At 43.3% G+C, this 20,061-nt stretch overlaps 2 protein-coding genes across 2 annotated transcripts in view; one reads left to right on the forward strand and one right to left on the reverse strand.

Moving 5' to 3' along the window:
- LOC126401660 (rho GTPase-activating protein 6-like) overlaps nucleotides 1–5,233 on the reverse strand; it is a 97,805-nt gene extending 92,572 nt beyond the window's left edge. Inside the window, exon 1 of the mRNA XM_050063019.1 lies at nucleotides 4,586–5,233. Coding sequence (XP_049918976.1) covers nucleotides 4,586–5,077 — 492 coding nt within the window. The 5' untranslated portion in view covers nucleotides 5,078–5,233. The remainder of the gene's footprint in view (nucleotides 1–4,585) is intronic.
- Nucleotides 5,234–9,451: 4,218 nt separating this feature from the next.
- On the forward strand, nucleotides 9,452–19,370 carry LOC126401662 (male-specific lethal 3 homolog). The gene is made up of 14 exons (XM_050063021.1): nucleotides 9,452–9,700; nucleotides 11,521–11,603; nucleotides 11,808–11,903; nucleotides 12,151–12,245; nucleotides 12,331–12,428; nucleotides 12,581–12,709; nucleotides 12,942–13,099; nucleotides 13,256–13,414; nucleotides 13,534–13,769; nucleotides 13,876–13,965; nucleotides 14,211–14,320; nucleotides 14,672–14,771; nucleotides 14,870–14,954; nucleotides 17,604–19,370. Exons 1-14 carry the CDS (start codon nucleotides 9,602–9,604, stop codon nucleotides 17,701–17,703), a joined length of 1,638 nt encoding a protein of 545 aa, XP_049918978.1. The 5' UTR covers nucleotides 9,452–9,601; the 3' UTR covers nucleotides 17,704–19,370.
- The last annotated feature ends 691 nt before the right edge of the window (nucleotides 19,371–20,061 follow it).

Genomic DNA, 20,061 nt, shown 5'->3' on the forward strand with positions numbered 1-20,061 from the left:
TTCATTATTAGCATTGGAGAATGTTGTAAATTTTACCCTTTAACAGAAACATTTCCACTCTTTCTTCACCAGTTGTCTTTTGCTGGAAGTGCAGGTGGTTTTAGTAGAGCATCTTCGAATATGTGCAACTTTCCTCATACAACATTTCGTATGTCCTATGAATAAGCACTCCACGAGTGATGTTACATCCTTAACGTTAAGTTACGTAATTAACGTTAAGTTACGAGTTTGGGTTTCGGCAAGTAAAGGTACTTTGGTTAGGTTTGGGGGAAAGAAACATGGTGAGGACGTACCTTAAAATTACTCAAAGTTCCGAACACCAGTCTCCTTTTGTGACCCATCCACCACCCCAACCTGACTCCTTATCGGACTGCTCATGATCACTTCCTTTCAGTACACTGGTCACATGATCGCAGCCTTCCAAAAGATGTGGGCTATGCATAAACTACTGGCTCATGATTACGTGGGATACGTATACATTTTGGTGCATTACTTGTTGTCGGAAAACGTACAGACAATCCATACGATGGATGTTAAGATATTTCAGTCTGGAACAAAGTGATGGACAGACCAACCCATCAACATTGCTATATAGAGCTTTGGCACCAGCAAGTCTGTTTCTCTACTTCTTCTCTGAGCTCTGAGTCCTCTGACATAGTTCCTCAATGGTACATAAACATCAATAAACATGGGGGGCATTTAGAGAATTTAAAGAATGGTAACAGCATGTCAGCGACTGCAATTCTAAGTGTTAGTATTCCAAATGAAGACACCGGTCAAATACTGACACTTAAGTAAACACATGATTTCACATGCTTTGCAAGGGACTGAAAGCAGCCAAAAAATCCATTTTCCATCAAAATCATCCAGAGTAAGAAAAAGAAAAATACATCTTCCAAATTCCAAATTGTCATGACTGCGCACTTATAAAGCAAATAGGAATGTGGGATTTGCTTTGTGTCAACACACATATATAACACCTACTGTATCATCACTGGTGTCACTAAACCAATTGCGCACTAATACCGCCTCTTTAATCTTTATAACTAACATTGCCTTACAAGAATAAATTACTCGACAAGACCAAAGCAGGCAGACACATTTTTCCCCTTCCTTCACTTTTCGTCTATGTATTAGTCGCTATAACATTCTGATCGCACTTGTAGGAATGCATGCATGTTACACTGCCAAGAGACAAAGCTCTGACCTCTATGAACCCATGCTGTATTTAACTGTTATTAATCATTCAGTAGCGGGTTTTTTTAATTCTTAGAATCTGATTTTGTAATGTTTTTCTTCACTTCGCCCCTCTCCTAAAGCGTTAGGGTAAGTGGGTCTAAAAATAGCCTGCACAATGTCAACATTCTGGCGCCCCATAAACAACCAGGATTAAATTAGCCGACCACTGTTTCCTCTCTGAGCCCTTGTGCATGTGCGTATGGGTATTGTCGGAGCGGCAGAAAGACTGTTCGGTGTATGTTTAACGCGCTGAAGTTACAAATTCCATAGTGTTCCTGTAAAAGCTGTGACTGTTTTTATACGGCCAACTTTAGAGTCAATCACTCCACAAGAAGAACCACTTCCAGTCACCGACCCTCGCGCTGTAATAACACAGAAGGTACTTTCTTAAGATTCTTTTTTGCGTCATTGTTCTTTGAACATCAACAACCTGACCATGGAAAAATAGCTATTGAGCAATGATGGCCAATATAACTGTCAAGACACTGCTTTTTGTGTAAACCATTACATCTCCACTTTGTCTCTGCTGCTGCTTACCGCTCTTTTTCCTCCGTGCTGCTCCGTCCACGTCTCCCTCCTTAAAAAGGCATAGCACGAGACTTATCTGCGCAGGTTGCCCTACACACACACACTTACACACTTAGAGGTGCACATGCAAATCATTTTAAAGTCGGATCTTAAGCAGAGCAGAAGCCTGGACGTAAATTGGGATGCATGACCGTGCATCTACGTGTAAAAGCTGACGTACAGCAAAGAAATTAAAGTCTTTAGTCATATATCTCAGCTATTTTCTTTGTTCCATAAAACTGAGACCTAAATATAGTCAGTTAATAGCGTGAAACAATTTCAAAAGCTGGTTAAGTCGAATTTTGAGCAGTTTAGGACGTTTTATTGCTGGAGGAGCCCTTAAATGACAAGTTACATCGGCAGTTTTATACATAAATCAGCTGCTGGACGCCATTTAGTTTAGCATTTTAATAGCCAGACAATGCGCACGAACATTACACATACAAGGACAATTTGAAAAAGAAATGGACACGGATAAACCGGGCACGTGCCCAAGGCTCTGGAGTCAGTCAGCCTTAAGGATTTTTCCAAGTGGGTAGAAATATGTGTTCGAGGACGTGTTTATATGAGAGTACGTCTACATGTAAATACAATGTAATGCGTGGGTGTTTTGTACGGTAGCCAATTAAATTGCTTGCTGTGTGGGAATGAATTTGTACATCATTATGTAGAGGATTGGGCGTGTACTCTCACAGCGCTCAGGTGAGGTAGCGACCAGGTGCCAGACTGTAAGCAGCGTGCGGCCAAGAGACACAGCACTAAAAAAAGAAAAGGCTAATGAAGCGAGGTGAAGGGTTGGCTTCGTTCACCCTCACTGGCAAGCAACCAACAATCCTGCATAGTGTACCTTTAACGTGCGGTGAGGGTTAGGCCCAAACGCCACCTGGCTATGGCTAAGAAAAGTTCTGGCTTGAAGTACCTGGTTTTGGTGGCGCTACCCCGGCAGGAAACCAGTACAGTCTCGGTAAAATATATATATCTGCTACCTCCCCAACATAAAGTCTTTGTTTACACTTCATTTCAGGTTTTAACTTCACACCAAACAGTGTGTGAAAGCTCCCAGCAGAGCAGCAACTTCTTGGCTCAGTATTTTTACAAACACTCTGAGGTGCAATAACTTCATGGTCCAGATTGTACTAATGACTCCAAACTGATGGCCTCATGTTATCCTCGGTGGACCGTAGCAAGGGGGTTGGACAGCATGGAAAACAGAGCTGCAGTGGTGGGAAACTCTGCTGAGTGAGAGCTTCTGGACATCTCCGAGAGGAAGAGAGGGAGGAAGAGAGAGCGAGAGAGAGAAAGACAGGCGCGCTGCAAGAATCACAGCCGGAGCTGCTTTTCGTAATAGGAAATGATGGGAGAGCTGTTTGAGGGCCGCATGGCTTTGACCCTGTGACCACTCGCAGTCGTGAGAACCAAGTCCGGGGCCATGTGTCCTTAAGTCCCTCACATCGGCACACACAGGCGCCGCTGCACGTACACACACATGCTTACACTCAGTGTGGAAAGACAAAATACAACTAAGGCAGGACTCCACATTGGAAGCAGGGAAATTATCATACCTTCTCACCAGTGCATGTGGACTCGTGCCAACTATGCAGCCTATAAAGCCCCCCGCTAAAAGTAAGTCGCCCAAGTATGTTTTGCTTAGGATTTCATACGCTGCCCTCCCCTTATTCACACTCAATTTAAAGCCTGTATGAAGACAAAAGCGGGGCCAGCTCAGTGATGACAACAGCAGGAGAAAAACTCTTTGTTGGATTGATTTAATCCTCACATCTCCATAAGAGTTTCCTTAGCTTTCCCAGACTTGTGTGTGAGGTGTGAGCTCTCAAAGGGACTGAAACACGGGGAACAAGTCCAGGTAGGAGACGTAAAGCAGCATTCCCCTTCCCCCCATTAATTACCCATGTGCCCTTGGGCAAAACTACTCCAATTGTAGTGGTTTAATACTGGACGGCTTCCAGGTGCAGATGTCAGCGAGGGGTCAGCACGCCCTCTGCGAAAACCAATAAAACTCCCAGTTTGGCTCCACTACCTCCACACACACCTGAAGTCATGATGTCAGACTCCGCACACGGACACATTTCAGATGCTCACGTTCAGGTTTCCAAGAATAAAACATGCGTTTGTCAGAGTCTGGCTGGAGTGGAAATAGATCTTCAGCAGATGTGTCTTCTGGCGTGTACGCAGCGGGTTTGCTTTGCTGCTAGCAGAAATAAACAGAGTGTTAAGTCTGCTGATTGCTTTTGCTAATTGTTCCAGGAGCTGTCAGGCCTGCTGGTCGATTAAATCAAGGGATGGGGTTGGAGCTAAGTTCTGAGGAACTTGATATAGAAATAGGGATGAAAGCATTAAGGATTTCTTGGTGGCTGCAAGAGCATAGGCTCGTTTCAACATTGGGGAGGTTTGAGGATCTTCAGGGAGAAAGATCTGAGCATCCAATTTTAATTACTCACATTTTGGTGAGTTTCCCTGCACCAATCTGGGCCTTTTACGCATGATCTATGGTGTAAATGTCGTTAAATCTTTCAAAATAAAAGTCCTCTGTTGTTTGCATGTTTTTATTTGGGGGGGGCAAATGCACAGGAAAGTAGCAGGGGACTTTTATTTTGACAAGTTTTAAAGTTTCACCATAAATTGTGTCCCCTGGGTTGCCTTATCCATATGTTTGCACTCCAACTCTTACAAACTTGGCCACACAGTACCTGCAGGATGACTTGATTAAAACCACAACAGAAGAAGAATGCACTGCATTTGAATAAAAAAAAAAGTTTACCTCTGATTTCCACACAACATAAGCGTGAGAGCTGGACGGCTGCACTTTCCTCTGCAGCCACCTCCGCGGCGAGAAGAGCGTGCCGGTGCTCCCTGACTGCGCCGCGCCGGGTCCCCTCACCAGATACGGTAAATCCCCGGCGGTATTCCTTTTGGCACGCCTCTCTATATCATAGTCAAAGTGGAAGTTGGAGGATGGAGAAACATCCAGCGGTATGGAAGGAGAGGAGAGGGACGGCGTGATGGGCTCCTTGAGTGTCGGGATCTTGGTGCGTAAAGCCGGCTTCACAGCCGAGCGCTCCGGGGACGCACCTGCGTCCGCGGCGGCTCCAGAAAACGGCGCACCACTCGCTGCCTCGGTCCCGGTGTCACAGTGTCGTATGATAGCGGGGTCCAGGCTCCGGGTTTGGCGTAGCCTCCGTTTGGTTATGGCTTTGGAGGCAGGAGAGGAGCAGGAGAAGACGCTGTTGAGGAGTCCTTGCGCGGTAGACATGTCTCCTCGTGTTGGATCTCACATCAGCGCTGCTCAGTGCGTCTCTCTGCGACTGTAAGACACGAGTTCAGTGTTTCCCCATCAAGAGGAAGGTCCAAGTACAAGCTGGTGAAGAGTTGGAATGTGCTGCATCTGGCTGCGCAAAGTCTTCTTTCCCTCTCGGTGTGCTCCTCTGCGCATTGGTCATTCCCAAACTGGAGTGGTGTGAGGAGACAGTTTGAGAGTGTGTGTGTGCAACAGTGTGGGAGGGGGTTAAGAAAACTTGAGATGACCTTTTGCACACTGTAGTTTTGGTTTATAAACAAATTTAATGTCAAAATATTACTATGAAGCACTTGGATTTTATTTTCTAACTTTCCATTTTATCCTCATTCACCTGAAACAGTAGCTGCCCACTTTCCCTGCTGCCTTTGCTTTAAAAATGTCTGGAAAGATGAGTTTCTATAATTAATAAGCTCATTTTCATAAAGGTAATTAGCCATGTAGACAGACAATAATCAGACAGGCAGAAGGTCACACACACAGACACTCAGACATGATTTAGCCAGGGATGAAAATAGGCGTATTAATCCTCGTCTCCCATTAATCCACCTCGCTGTCTGGGAATAATAGGCCTATCAGTGAAGCCTACTGTGTGCTATTATTAGCTGAACAATAAGTGAGCCACAGGATTAATAGCCAGCGCCTTTCTTTATACACCTGTGCAGGAGGCTATATTCTAGTTTACACAGATGCTCGTGGAGGAGCCCAGTAAGGCCAGTGTGTTCAGATGGCCGTGTGGGACACAGTGAGACAGAGGGAGCAGGAGCATGTGTGGCCCAGTGTGTGAAAGTATGGGAAAAATGAAAAGAGACGGCAGGAGTCCGGAGAGGAGGGTGCCGGACGGCTGATAAAGGAGCTTATGAAGCTGCACCGCATGACACACTCGCACACATACACACAGCACAGCATGACATGACACTGATAACAGCTGAGATAGATTTGACCCTTCTAAAAACAGTCCGCGGGGGAAAAGAATGGGACGCGGGCTGAGTGAAAACACAGAAGCAGGGATTATAGAAAGAAAACATGGTGTTTCGCATTAGTTCGTAAAGAGTTTATGGAAAGAAGCCAGCACTTGAGGTATTTTTTCCTGAACTGTGCCCCCTCCGTATGGGGGTAAAGAGCCAAAAACAAAATGGAACAATAGTACATAATTGAGACATGGGCGGACTATTAGGTGATGGGCCCCTGGGCACAGACATGCAAAAGGCCCCATCACCGCACCTCCATAGGAGTAAAACACACAGACTTTGTGCTGGCTTTGCATCTTTTTGTTGTTGTTGTTTTGCATCTTTTTGTAGCTGTCAGGATCCTTTTGCAGTTTTGTGTGTCGGTGGTAATTTTGTACGTCCTTGTGGATGTTTTGTGTTTAATTTGTTGTCTCTCTGAGGTCATTTTGTGTCTCTTGGGATATATTTGTGTACTTTTTGGTTGTTTTGTCTTTGTAGTCATTTTGCATCTCTTTGTAGTCATTTTACGTCTCTTTGCGTCTCTTTGTAGTCATTTTGTGTCTCTTTGTAGTCATTTTGTGTCTCTTTGTGTCTCTTTGTAGTCATTTTGCATCTCTTTGTGTCTCTTTGTAGTCATTTTGTGTCTCTGTGTCTCTTTGTAGTCATTTTGCATCTCTTTGCATCTCTTTGTAGTCATTTTGTGTGTCTTTGAGTTATATTTCTGTCTTTTTGGTTGTTGTTTTTTGTCTCTCTATAGTCATTTTGTGTGTCTTTGTAGTTCCTTTGAATGTCTTTGGTGTCATTTTGTGTTTTTAAAGATCAATATGTGTCTTTTTAAAGTGTATTTTGTCTTTTGTAGTAAATCTTGTGTCTCTTTGAGATCAATATGTGTCTCTTCGAGCATCATTTTTGGTTGGTTGTTTTCTCCTTGAAGTCACTTTACATCCCTTTGAAGTTCCTTTGAATCTCCTTGTAGTCGTGTTGTGTCTCTTTGAAGTAATTTTGTGTCTCTTTAAGGTTTATTGTTTATTTTGTTTGTTTTTTTTGTTGTATGTCTCTTTGTATTTTCTTTGTCTTTTTGCATCTCCTTTTACTCGTTTTGTGTCTGTTTGAAGTTATTTTGTGTCTCTTAAGGGATGTTTATGTCTTTGTTGTTGTTTCGTATCTCTGTAAAGGTCAATATGTGTATCTTTTAAGTGTATCTGTGTCGCTTTTAGTGATATTGTGTCTCTTAGGGGTATATTTGTTTTTTGTGGGGGTTTTTTGTGTTGTCCTTGCTCTTTGTGTCATTTTGTGTCACTCTGTAGTTCCTTTGCGTCTCCTTGTAGTTGTTTGACGGCACATGACGCCATTTTTGTGTGTCTTTGAGGGATATTTGTGTCTTTTTTTGGTTCTGTGTCTCTTTGTTTTTGCTTTTTAGCCATTGTGTTTCTCTTTAACATCATTTTATGTTCTTTGTAGTTCCTTTGTATCTCCTAGTAGTCATGTTGTGTCTCTTTGAAGTATATTTGTGTGTTTTTGGTTGTTGTGTGCTGCTTTGTAGTCTATTTGAAGTGTATTTGTATCTTTTTTATAGTGACTGTGTGCCTTTTTGTTGTTACTCTGCAGCTCTGTGTTCATTTGGAGTCTTCCTGGTTGATACATGTTAATTTGAAATGGCCACTGACCCTATAGGCCCCTGGGCCTGTGCCTGGTAGGCCCGTTCAATAATTCAGATATTATGCAGGCATGTTCCCATACCACATATTTAGAAAGTATAGACCCTTGCAGCATCCTTGACTTTTCATCGGGCTGCCTTCAAGCTCTTGTGTAATGCTCAGATTGTCTTTAACATATGATTGACTGTGTGTGTAGCCATGAAAAAAATTTAATGTGAAACAGTGATCATTTGACATGACTGTCAAAATGCATCAGAAGCGGTGAGGGTCGAAGGGAAGGAGAATAAATCCGCAGGGCTACACTTGAGCCAGTCACGTTCGGTGTTATATACACACTGTCCATATTTGGTATACAATAGTAGAGCAGCACCGCCTGAAACCATTTTAAGCAAAAATGAGCCTAGATTCAGCCACGGCTGTAGAGACATAGTTTCCTGTGCTGGGGATCAGTGTAGATTTCATTGTCCAAGCCTGTCAGGCAGATATGAATGAAAAGGTCGCGAGGTCAGGAAACAAAAGAGATCAAATTACTTTTAGCTATGAAACAATAATCCAGTGACACAGGGTCTGTTTTTATACGTTAAAGACAATTAATTAAGCGTGAGTATGTTTGCAAACTTGCAGGTCAGTCTAAAATTAAAGACACACAGTGTGTACACACACAGTTTGGGCCCTGGAGCAACTCAACCAGATTTCACGTGTTCTTGGCTGTACATGTAAACATCCACATACTGTATGTATTTAAAAGCCACCATATTGTTCCAATAGAGGAAGATTAGATTATTGAGACATGGTGAGTTTTCGTTTACTGTATTTTGCCTCAAGGAAAAGGATCCTTCCTGAAAAACAACATGTTTCGCCCCCCATATGGGGTGTATGATATGTGGGGTTGCTGTCAATGCATAGGGTGGCTGAATATTTAATCTTAGAATATGATCAGCAGAGTTGTAATCGAGGCCATTTACAATCATCCAATAAATCCCCTGCAGGTTTTTAATCATTTTCACCTCATGGATCCCTAAACAGACACAGATGGCGTTCCTCCTTGGTGAGATTTTATCCCGGAGACCCTTATAGGACCACCTTTTTCATATGGATGTGGAGATTATAAAGATGGTGGTAAAATGGGGGGTTAAAATTGGGATAAACACAGGTGAATTACTGTAAAAATCAGTTTCACGTGTTTTGTAGGCAACGCACGGAGCTCTGTGATGGGCCTGGGGTCTTTGAATGTTAGTTTAGAAACCTAATATTTATGATGTCACTCATACGCATGGTCCATTGAGACCCTGTAGGCTGCCCTTGGTACCAAGTCATGCCTTTAAGATTATATACATGTATTACAGCTGATTAAACAAATGGAACAAGATGACTGCACAATTAAGGCCAATCAGGTTCATGTCGACATTTATTGTGCGCCTATACTTCCATCTGTTGGCCGCATTTTGAAATTGTACTATGAGTACGGTGTCCGTGGAAGACCATTTCAATATTTTGTATTGCCTTTTCGTGCTGCCTTCCCGGTTGTCGTAAATGTTGCGAGCAGAACTTGTTCATACTGAAATGAGCCAGGAAATAAAACAAAATACTACACGGTGAATACGGATGAACGAATAAGGACATTAGGGTCTTTTTTGTAAGAATTCACAGACTTTATTTCCGCGTGATATTAAGTTCCCAAGCCGAAAGAGAAAATGACGAGGCGTCAGTGAAGGCAGCAAGATAATGGTTGCGTTTATCCCACAACAGCGCCATCCCTCCAAAGTCTGTTCTGGTGGGAGACCCCTCGCAGGAAAAGCGCTCGGCAAGGAAAGGGTTAAGGAGTTTGTAGGGTCCAGATCGATGCCCCCTCTCCCACACGTCGCCATGAACAAATGAATTCGCGGGGAATTAAATATCCATTTCACAAAGGAGAAAGAGTCCTGTGCTTTGAACCCGACCCCACCAAGGCTAAAGTGTTGTATGACGCTAAGGTAATGTTTGTGCATTTAATACAGCTGTTCGGTATTTCGACTTTGTCCAAACGAATAGTTTATATCGGACAAGCAGGGTTGTGTTGTGTTAAGTGTGGTAGCCTGTGTGAATCAGGCCTAAGAACGAAATCACATTAGCTCTACATATAACGGTTACAATTTCTCCCATGGTTTCCGGGTACGTTTGATTGCACGTTTCCCCCTGAAGCGCATAATTTAAGTAGTGAATACAACTATGTTTGTCGCTGTTAGCTTATTCCTAAGTAGGCGTCTGACAGCTGCAACTGCCACCAGTAATTACAGGACAAAAACGCTGCATTAACTAACGTTAGGGGTCGTTTGTAGTGCAGTAAAGTAGCGTTAGCTAGGTGGCTAACATCCAAACTAGTGCAACGCCAACATTTAAGCTAACAAACAAACACACCAACTCGTCCTCCACTAACTTGCATTGTGTGCGAGCAGCTTGGAAAATAATATTAATGTTTCAAGCACATAAAAATGCTCTCGCAGACTATTTGAGCGTTATTTTCATGTCGGCGAAGTGCGTAATGTCGTTGTCGCTAGCTTGCTAATTAGCTAGCTAATGCTAATAATAGAGTGTTTGTTTACATCGACGCACTGTAGCCCGGGTTAGCTAACAGTTAGCATCGACTGTTGTTCAACTGCATGTTTGTGAGTTGCAGCGGTGAAAGAAGCTTAAGGTATTTTACTTAAATAGCAATAGGGCCTACTGCTATGTTTATTGGCAATTAATATTTATACGTTTGGCTGCATCCAATATTTTGCAGCAACACGCAGCTGACGTTAACGTTAGCTACCTAAAGAAGCAAAAGCAAGATAAGTGATACGCCATTTTATTATTTATAATAAATACATGTAAGTATTGTTTTAGTGTTGAAGCGTGTCTTTAAGATGCTTGTTTAAATAACTGACACGGTGTTGTGTCATTTGAGTAGGACGTATGCTTCATTTTACAGCATGAGGAAAGCTAAGGCTGCTATGCTAACTGTAGGTTAGCCTTAGCTTACATCACAGTACATGGGGTTATCATAATACTGAATACTAGGTCGATAATGAATGGAAGTTATTAACTGAATGGGTGTTTGTTTCTAGTTAATGCACAGTCTGGAACCAGGCTAATTTGCATTATGTTAAGTCCTGGTTTCCAAAGTAATTACTTGTAAATATGAAATCATAAGACGTTGAAATATAGTAGTTGTCAGTTCCATCAGTTTGTAGTAGACGTAATCATTATATAAATGTCATTGTATAGCATCAGACATAGTCATCATCTTGTGTCCTTGCTGACTGAGGGTAGAAGCTCCTCCTGAGCCTCTCATTCCCATTTCCCAGCAGCACTGAACCAATTCTGGTCTGGTTCCGGCAAGTAACGTTTGAACCACTCAGAGCATTTCATCCATCCATTTTTGTAACCACTTATCCTCTTGAGAGTGGCAGGGGTTCAACCATTCATGCTCACATTCACACCTACGGCCAGTTTAGAGTCACCAATTAACCTGCATGTCTTTGGACTGTGGGAGGAAGCCGGAGTACCCAGAGTACACAATCTACAAACTCTGCACAGAAGGGCTTGGGATTGAACCAGGAACTCTTTCGCTGTGAAGCGACAGTGCTAACCACCACCACAGAACAGTACTTGAGTAAATTTACATATGTTCCACCTCTTCAGACTCAACCAAAGTGTTGCAGAAATTATATTTGCTAAATTGTGACTCGAGGCCACTAGTGGTCTGGTGATGCACAGGAGGCTAAAGCAAGACTGATGTTCTGAGACTGATTGTTGTGTGCTCACATTACAGGTCATTGATGTCCTGATCGGTACAGATGAACATGGAAGAAGAATCCCAAAGTACCTGATTCACTTCAACGGTTGGAACAGGAGGTGATTATACCTGTCTTTCTTTAATCAACATTACATGAACAGTGTCTCATACTTAACTATATTATACTCATCATAGTGTTTATCATTGCAAAATCTCATGTTCATCAACCTGTGTCATGATAGATCTATAAAACTCTGCTGTCAAACCGTGCAGGTCTGTGTGATTTTTTTGTTTTTCTTGAAATTTTTTAAATGTGTGTGTAGCTGGGATCGTTGGGCTGCTGAGGATCATGTCCTAAGGGACACTGAGGAAAACCGTAAATTGCAACATAAACTGGCTCGCAAAGCTCTAGGTCGCATGTAAGTTCATATTATGTTCATTCATACCATCAAAGTGTTTAACCATAGAGTATATTATCTTGTATGTGTAGGATGTGTAGAATCTTTAAATGACTTTTGTTACTTAATTCAAACTCAAACCACAAGTCTAGTGCACTGTATGTCAGTGTCTGGTGTGTGTCCACATGTTTTCGATTTGACCTTTCTGTTAGTTTGTTCTGTTTTTAGATGAAACTGATACATTGTGTGTTTTCTTTCCTGGCGGCAGGAAGAGAAGGGTATGGGCGAAGAGGCGTCGTCGTCAGTCTGGCACTAAATCTTCTCTGAAGACTCTCCCTAAGGAGGACGACAGTGATGACGCATGTGAGAAATCTTCCTCCGTTTTTGTGTTTCGCTCCCAGTCTCCCTCAGCAATCAAATTAATCCCTCCACATTCTTCTGTCTCTAGGTTTGATTTCGTCCTCAGAGAGCAGTGACGGGGACGACTCTGACCCTGAATCTTCAAATAGCGGGGACAGCACCTTCTCTGAGGATATCAACAAGATGGTGAAGTGGATTAGTTTAAGAGGATATATAGACCTCGATATTTACATTTTAAGGCCTTTAGTTTCATGACCAGGATGTTTGTTCAAGGAAAACTACATCCTTGTAGTTTGTATGGACCGTGTACCTAAAGGTTCATATCTTGTTTGTTTCAGAGGGTTGAGCCAGACATTAATGTTAAAAGGGAATGTGAGGAGAAGATCGTCCACGTTGACATCAACATCCCTGATACTCTGAAGAAGAAGCTGGAGGATGACTGCTTTTACATCAACAAAAGGAAGAAGGTACACACACAGCCCAGTTGCCAGATTGGATGTTGGCATCGTATGTGTCTTCAAACCACAGACACATTTAAACTTTACGTTTCAGCAAGGCTTTGGTTGACGTGTTAACGTGTTTGGCTTGTAATACCTGGTTTTGGTGGCTAAAAATGGATATGGAAGTCTGCTTAAACTGAATTTATTTGAGGGTTGCTCAGATTGAATGGATTTTTTTAACATGTTTTTTCTCTCCTAGCTGGTGATGGTTCCCTGTCAAACGAATGTCGTGCACATCCTCGAGTCCTACGTCAAGCACTTTGCCATCAACAAAGCATTCATGGCCAACGAGCGGTACCGGCGGCAGCAGAACACCACGCAGAACAGCAGCCCACAGCCGATCCCTCCAGAGAAGAGGTGAGGGTGCACACACTCTGAACAGAGGAAAAATAGCATGATGTAAACAGATGTGCTCTTTCATTTGGATTTTTTGGATTTTTATATTATGGCTCACAGTTGCATATCGTGCATGATTATTGACATTAACTAATCCCTATATTTCCTTTGTTTAAGCGAGGAGTTGTGTAAGGAGATGGTCGACGGCTTGAGGATCACGTTTGACTTCACCTTACCCATGATCCTCCTCTACCCCTGTGAACAAGCTCAGTTCAAAAAGGTCAGCTCCTCCAGGCTTTTCCTGGCCGTCAATGAAAGCTCCCCCTGCTCCAGCAAGTAAGAAATAAATCCTGTGTGTTGTTTCCAAAACAATGGCGTGACTGTGAGATACTGCGTTTGACTATAGTGTGCGACCATTAAGCCACAAGCCTTTTTCTTTTCTGTCGTGTTCAAAGTGCCCAACGAGAGCGCAGCCCGAGTCCGTTGGGGCACAACCCGCCCACGCCCCAGTCCACAGACAGCCAACCAGCTCTGAGCGACATTTCTGCCACCACACCCACCGCCCCAGCCCCCACCCCAAAACGCCGGCGTCATCCCGACATGGACTGCATCTCATTCCAGTCCCAGTCGCTCAGGCGCTCCACCAGGAACACATCTGGAGGTGACCGACCAGCTGAAGGAAGCAGTGGAGGTACACAATGCATTTCATATAAAGGGACTGTTTCTTTCATGTGTCTTCTGTTGGGAATTTGTCTGACACAACAATGATCGTACTTGTGGTGTATGTAATGATTTAGGTGGAGGCAGTGCCACAGCATCCCCGCAGCTTAAACGCCGTTTGGTCGACACCACATCCCAGCCCAAGTTCTTCCTCAACCTTGACAGAAGTAAGACGTCACTCCATCATTCAAATATTTGTAGTAACCAGATTTGCCCAGTAGATGGTGTCATCGTACTTATTTGCTCAAAGCGCTGACGACTCTCCTAAAAGGGTCTCTGCACTCGTCAAACGTTTTGTGTCTTGCATTAATCCTCGCTATCATTGCTTTATTTTTTTTAGACATATTTCTGCAGTGAAAAGCAACACAGCATTAAGTTTATTTGTAAACATGTTGTTGTTCTCTTTACCCAGAAACCCCAGTACACAGCGGCTCATCCTCCCCGTTGCCCTTGACGCCGAGCAAAGAGCGGAGCGGGCCTTTCTATGGCCTTGAGAGCCGCAGAAACAATGAGCTTAATGAGGTGATGAAATTATGTGTGTGATGAACGTACTAGTAGCTGGAAGGGAAACAATATTTGGCTCAAGGACATAAGAATAGTTACATAAATGGCCTCCATCATTGCAGGGAGACAATTTAAGTAACCTGTATGAATTGAACCAAGCTAAACGCTGTGTATGAAACAGTGTGGTCCTTGTGTGTTTAATAATTCAGTTATACATTGTCGTTATCAAGTTCACATTGACCTTTCAGTGGAAACATATTAAACATTTATCATAACTTTCAAATGCAGGGCCGCACATGGTATATCAGTGTAAATGTGTGAAGCCTGAATGTTCCTGTTAAAAGCTTTTCCCTTTACTCTGTCAACCAGGTCCTAAGTTGGAAGCTGACTCCTGATAACTACCCTCAGCACGACCAGCCTCCTCCACCCTCCTACCTGTATGGATCACAGCACCTCTTGCGTCTTTTTGGTCGGTGTCTGATCATTTTGAAGCCTTTCTCATCAGTTTCTTGCGCCTTTGTGCAGCATCTTTCTGTTACCATGCTCAAGGTCTTCCTTGTCTTCCAGTAAAGCTTCCTGAGATCCTGGGGAAAATGCAGATCCCTGAGAGGAATCTCCGAGCCCTCGTCAAACATTTGGAGCTCTTTCTCAGGTAGGACTATTGTGCTTACAGTAAATGTACCAGTATTTCTTCCTTCAGAAGAGAGGGACAGAAGCTGTTCAATTAAAATGGGTTAAAGAGATTAAGTACAGGTTTCAAGTTCCTTCACGCTGTGCAAATAGGAAAGCGCCAATCTTTGGCTCACTCAGGCCCGAAGGCTTACAGTTTCTCCACTAAAACATTCAGGCGTAATATTGAAATCTCACCCCCTTCCTGAAAAATGTATTGTGCCATCAGGTGAACGGAAACTGTGTGAAATCATGCAGAATTTCCACGGAAGATAAATCATTAAAAAGCCAAGGTGCTGCATTCAATTAACGGGACAGGAAATAGGAAGCACTTTGACTCGAAATGAACCTTGCCAATAACCCGCACGGTTCATTAACCAAGGTCTGACCTAGCTAAGCGTTAAAGCTCAATAGTAGCTGGCAGTTATGAGCCGCTGGAAGTTCTCATTTCGCTGGAAGTTCTCATTTCGCAAGGAGAGAGGGGCAGAACCTGGAAGCTATTGGCACAATCTCTCAAACACCCTTCACAAATACACATGCACATACAGTACCTGATGTAGTGCAAGAAATTAAAAGATGGAGGACAGTAGAATTCATCAAAAGACAAAAATAGTGATGGTCAGGAAATGATTATTACACCAAAATAACCCAGAAACACCAAAACAAAAAGGCAAGGAAGAGTAAGTAAATGAGAACATGGGGGGTTGGAGGGGAGGGAGAGATGGAGTGAGAAAGAGCATGTGTTGGAGGGAGGGAGATGAGTGGGCGTTACACAAGCGCGGGAGTCTAATCTTTAAATCCTCCCGAGCGATCTTCAGTTCAGCCGGTCCCAAACCTGAGGGATTTAGGTCCTCTCATTCTCTAATCAAACACACGCCGTACTGCCTTCTGCCACCAAGCAGTGCTGTGGAGCAGCGCCTGAACTCACCATGGAGCAGACACAAATCTGAGTCCGAGGGCCAGAATTACCTCTAGCTCAGTACTCGTGCCACGAACTCATGAGGTGGTCTTCTGAAAATAGCTAACGCTGGCATTCAGGAAGAGAGTGGTGTGCAGTATGATGACAGCATTCAGTTACATATGTGATGCACAGATTTCTGTTCTTGCGGCGGGGCATAAGGGATCTAAAGCAGCATTGTCAACACGGGCAATCCGCACACTGCATTTGCAGTTCCTCTTGGCAAAGCATATCATGTGGTGTCATCAGCAGTTGGGGGAAACATGGGTAGAAAGCCTTTTAATTCACTCCAGTGGCTCTGGACTGCAAATCAGCGGTGCATCTCTTTTCATAGGACATTATTCTGCACAATGGCACCGACAATAACTTGGATGCAATAAGGAGTGAAGTGCTTAAAAGTAAATCACTCTTGCAGTTTCAGTCCCCTCTGCAGCTCTGTGATGAGCCGCCGAGACAGGATTGATAGTGTTCGGCACAGGAAACACTGACATTCCTCTCTTAGTTACCAATTAATGTTTCCAGCGTTCCGGAGACTCTGCAGGACACTGGACGCAAACTAAAACGCCGGCGTCTTTTGGGAAAGCCTTCATGCCTTTTACTCTGAAATCAGCCTCGTGGCAGATTGTGCAGAGCGGGCGAAAACTGATTGATGTCGCAGAGACTGAAGTGCAGTGCATTCTGGGATTTGGCCGCAGTTGATCTCTCACTCTCCCTTTCTCCGCAAGAATGATTATGATTAAGTGTGAGTGTGTGTGCACATGTGTACGCACACGTTATGCTGATTTACAATGTGTATGCCTAAAGCGGCTTGCCTTGTGTTATTACTGATCTAACAGCAATAAAGATTAGGCTGAATTTCTGGCACCAAAGGAAAAAAAAATAGATTTTCCGAGGAATAAATGTGAATTGAAACCTTTACAGTGCTTTTCAGTGAATCTCTTGGAATCGTCTTTGTGTTTTCGGTGAAGAATTAGGCTTAAATTAACTTGATTTCGATACACCCCGTCTCGCTGACCTTTGATCCGTTCACTGTGGGGTGCTCACATGTTCCCTTTATTGTCCCATTAGGTTGTTTGTTATTCGTTGTCAAAGCGTTCTTAAGTTCTCCTCTGATGAGGATAATTTGTTTGCATTGAGATTAGGAAGGCCGGTGGAGCTAAGATGAGATGGCAAGATTTAGAGGATTTGGCCGAGTAGCGGATACTAAGAAGATTCCGGATTAGTTTTCCCCGCTACTGATTAGATGGGAGGAGGGGAGGGGGGGATTTTTCACTCTTCCCTCCCTGACTGCTGGTCGGTCATTCTCATGTTCTCGGTCTTTCTGTCATAGCGATTGGTTCTCTGATGATGGTGGTGGTATAGGGATGGATGAGGGGGCTTTGTGTCTGACATATATACCCGCGGACAGAGGGCAAGGGGTCTAGGATTTATGTGGAATGAGCCAGGGATATCTAGGAAAACCACAAGCGAACTGGGACGTGACATCCGAGACGCTTTCCTGTCGTTGCTTTTTGCGTCATGTAAGCCTATCGTGTCCGTTCTGTTTGTCATCGGACAAACAGCTCATGTTGAATATTTAATGTGAACAGAGTGGGCTTCTGTCGTTGGGGTCAGAATATCTCACCAGATTTCCCTTTCCTGTACTTCCTTTCCCCCGCCCTCTCTCTCTCTCAGGTTTCTGGCAGAGTTCCACGAGGACTTTTTTCCAGAGTCCGCATATGTGTCCGCATCAGAGGCCCACTACAGCATGAAACAACCGAGGCCAATTTATTAAAGGAGACGTCGGCCATTGTGTTTCCTTCCTTTGCTTCTCTCTACCCTGATCTACCCTTCAGCTTGTCTAGACTGACCTGTCTGGGCTCATGTACCGAGGAATAAATAGCAGCTGCCTCTGGAGTTCAGCTGTGTTGTGTTTTCCCCGGACCAGCCTTTCTTCTCCTCTGACCTAATATTAGTTCTCCTGCTGGTACCTTGTGGAACCAGTTGCTTCTACCACGCCACTAACCCTCGGCCATTGCTCTGCTTGTAGGACTGTCCTGCATGTCAAGTCACCCTGCTCCGCTTTGCGTCAATGTACTGCTCCGAGGCATGTCGAGCGCTGTGTGTTGGCATGTGCTACCTTTTTTGTAGCCCACATTTAAGACCACAAAGGCTAAGTCCTCATTGTCTTCATTTTTGTTACCTGGGCTAAGACCAGGCCAAGGCTTGATAATTCTCTTGCCTCTCAGATATTAGAGGCTGGCTGGAACAAACAGCTTTGAATCATTCAGCTGTGGACTGATTGGCGAAACCCCTTTCCGAACTCTGACTGTGTCACTTTTTATAAACAGCCACAGTGTTGGAATATTTGGGCCTGTTCATAGAATGGAAACAGACACAGATTGTAAAGCCATGTGTTCTTGTTCTGCCCATCAAATAAACTAATTTTGGATACTCTGTAGGGCACATCTGATTTGCCTGTTTGTTAGCCTGGCCCGTCTTTATGTAGTGACTTTCTGCAAGCGCTTCCCACGCAACACCGCCAATGATCTTCCGGATACGCTTCCGCTAATGCTACAGGATGACTTGCTCCTACTGTCCTGGAGATGCTGTGCTGCTTTCGCTGAGCAATTCTAATTTACTGACTCTTAAAAACTTTAAGGAATGTTGTTCCTGTGGATCTCTCTGTAGTGATGCCCCTTTTTGAATACCTAATGTCCACTCAGTGTCCATGAGACGTTTTCTTATTTCTTGCTTTGTCTTGCTTTTCATGTTGTCCTGTGCATGTCTGATAAATGTCTAGCTGCTTTTTATTTTCATGTTTTTTTTCTGCCTGTTCCTCTCACTGTGGCAGCCTGACGGCACAACGGCGAGAAATTGGAAAGACGGCGTTCTATGTACAACATATCCGAGAATAACCGCGCACAGTTAAAGATCTGAGGTTGTTAGTATTTGCAGATTTTAAAGATTGTTTCAGATAAGCTTGAATCATTGAGTAGCGCAAAGGTAAGACAATTGCTTCGGTGGGTCAAATTGAAAATATATTTTTTATGATTTGCAGCATAGCGACTGATGCCATTAAACAAATGCTAGGAGTTCCTTGTGCAACAAGTTAATGCAACAAAAGTGATTGTTACGCTTAGTCGTGATGCGTTTGTGAAAATGTAAATACAAAACACCTGTTGATCATTGTGTTATTTATTTCTCTGTGGATCTCCCTGTTCATGTGTAGGTTGAATTTATTATAAAATACTTGACAAGGCCCATTCCAGACCAGTTAATATACAGCTAGTTTGTCTCAGATGTTTCTGTCAGTAAGCTATAAATGGCTGTTGTAACACACTTGTTTGCAAAATACAATGGTTCTGATTTCCATGTTATGTACAGGACTTTTCTGTTGTGTTAAGTTTCCTTTCAGCTCTGTTTTCTTCATAGAGTTTAAATAAAGACTTTCTAAAACTCATCGTCTTATTGACACACACATTAAGCACCATTTTCTTTTTCAGTTTTTCCAATCTTGATTGATACCTCATTCCTTTGCCTTTTCTTGTCTTTGTACTTTCCACTGTAAGATGAATCAGCTCGGAGCATGCAAATGGATTTGAACCAGCAAAAACCTCCCAAAGCACTCCTCTATTAAAAGTTAAATGTAGACAGGAGAGTTTTATCAGCTACCTTGACCTTCAGTTTCTCCAGACTGTAGCTAAGTGTAGTTGCTGCAGCTTGACTTTTTGAATCTGCAGTCCTTGCTAGCACAGCTCTTCTGTTTGTCTTAGAGCTACTTGAAAGCAATCTCTAATGAATGTAGTGGGAGCTTATTTATATGAACATGACTACTTTGAAACAAATCAATCAAAAGTAATTAAAAAAAACTATCAGAATGAAAGTCAAAGGAGCAAGACGGATCTGTTATTGATGTGGTATGAGACTGCAATTGTTCCCCTGGTGAGCAAGGCACTTTAAGGCCGAAGTATCCTTGTGTGGTGAAATACATGTGCTCTAAGATGTGGTCAGACAACATTAGCTCATCTAAAGCATGCTGAAGCCCTTCAGGACTTTCAGAAGAATTACAACATAGTGAGCTTTGGGAGGTTTGCTATGAAATCATACCCATACCTTAGAAGCACAAGTTCAACCTTGATTCTAAAATGTT

This window comes from Epinephelus moara, chromosome 15 (assembly GCF_006386435.1).
Source record: "Epinephelus moara isolate mb chromosome 15, YSFRI_EMoa_1.0, whole genome shotgun sequence".
Classification (NCBI taxonomy): domain Eukaryota; kingdom Metazoa; phylum Chordata; class Actinopteri; order Perciformes; family Serranidae; genus Epinephelus; species Epinephelus moara.

Bases quoted from the DNA above. Each gene is read 5' to 3' on its own strand.
- LOC126401662 (XM_050063021.1), top strand. From the start codon at position 9,602: ATGAATTCGCGGGGAATTAAATATCCATTTCACAAAGGAGAAAGAGTC. The intron at 12,429-12,580 runs GTGAAGTGGATT...TGTTTGTTTCAG, and splicing joins CTGAGGATATCAACAAGATG to AGGGTTGAGCCAGACATTAA. The intron at 12,710-12,941 runs GTACACACACAG...TTTCTCTCCTAG, and splicing joins ACATCAACAAAAGGAAGAAG to CTGGTGATGGTTCCCTGTCA.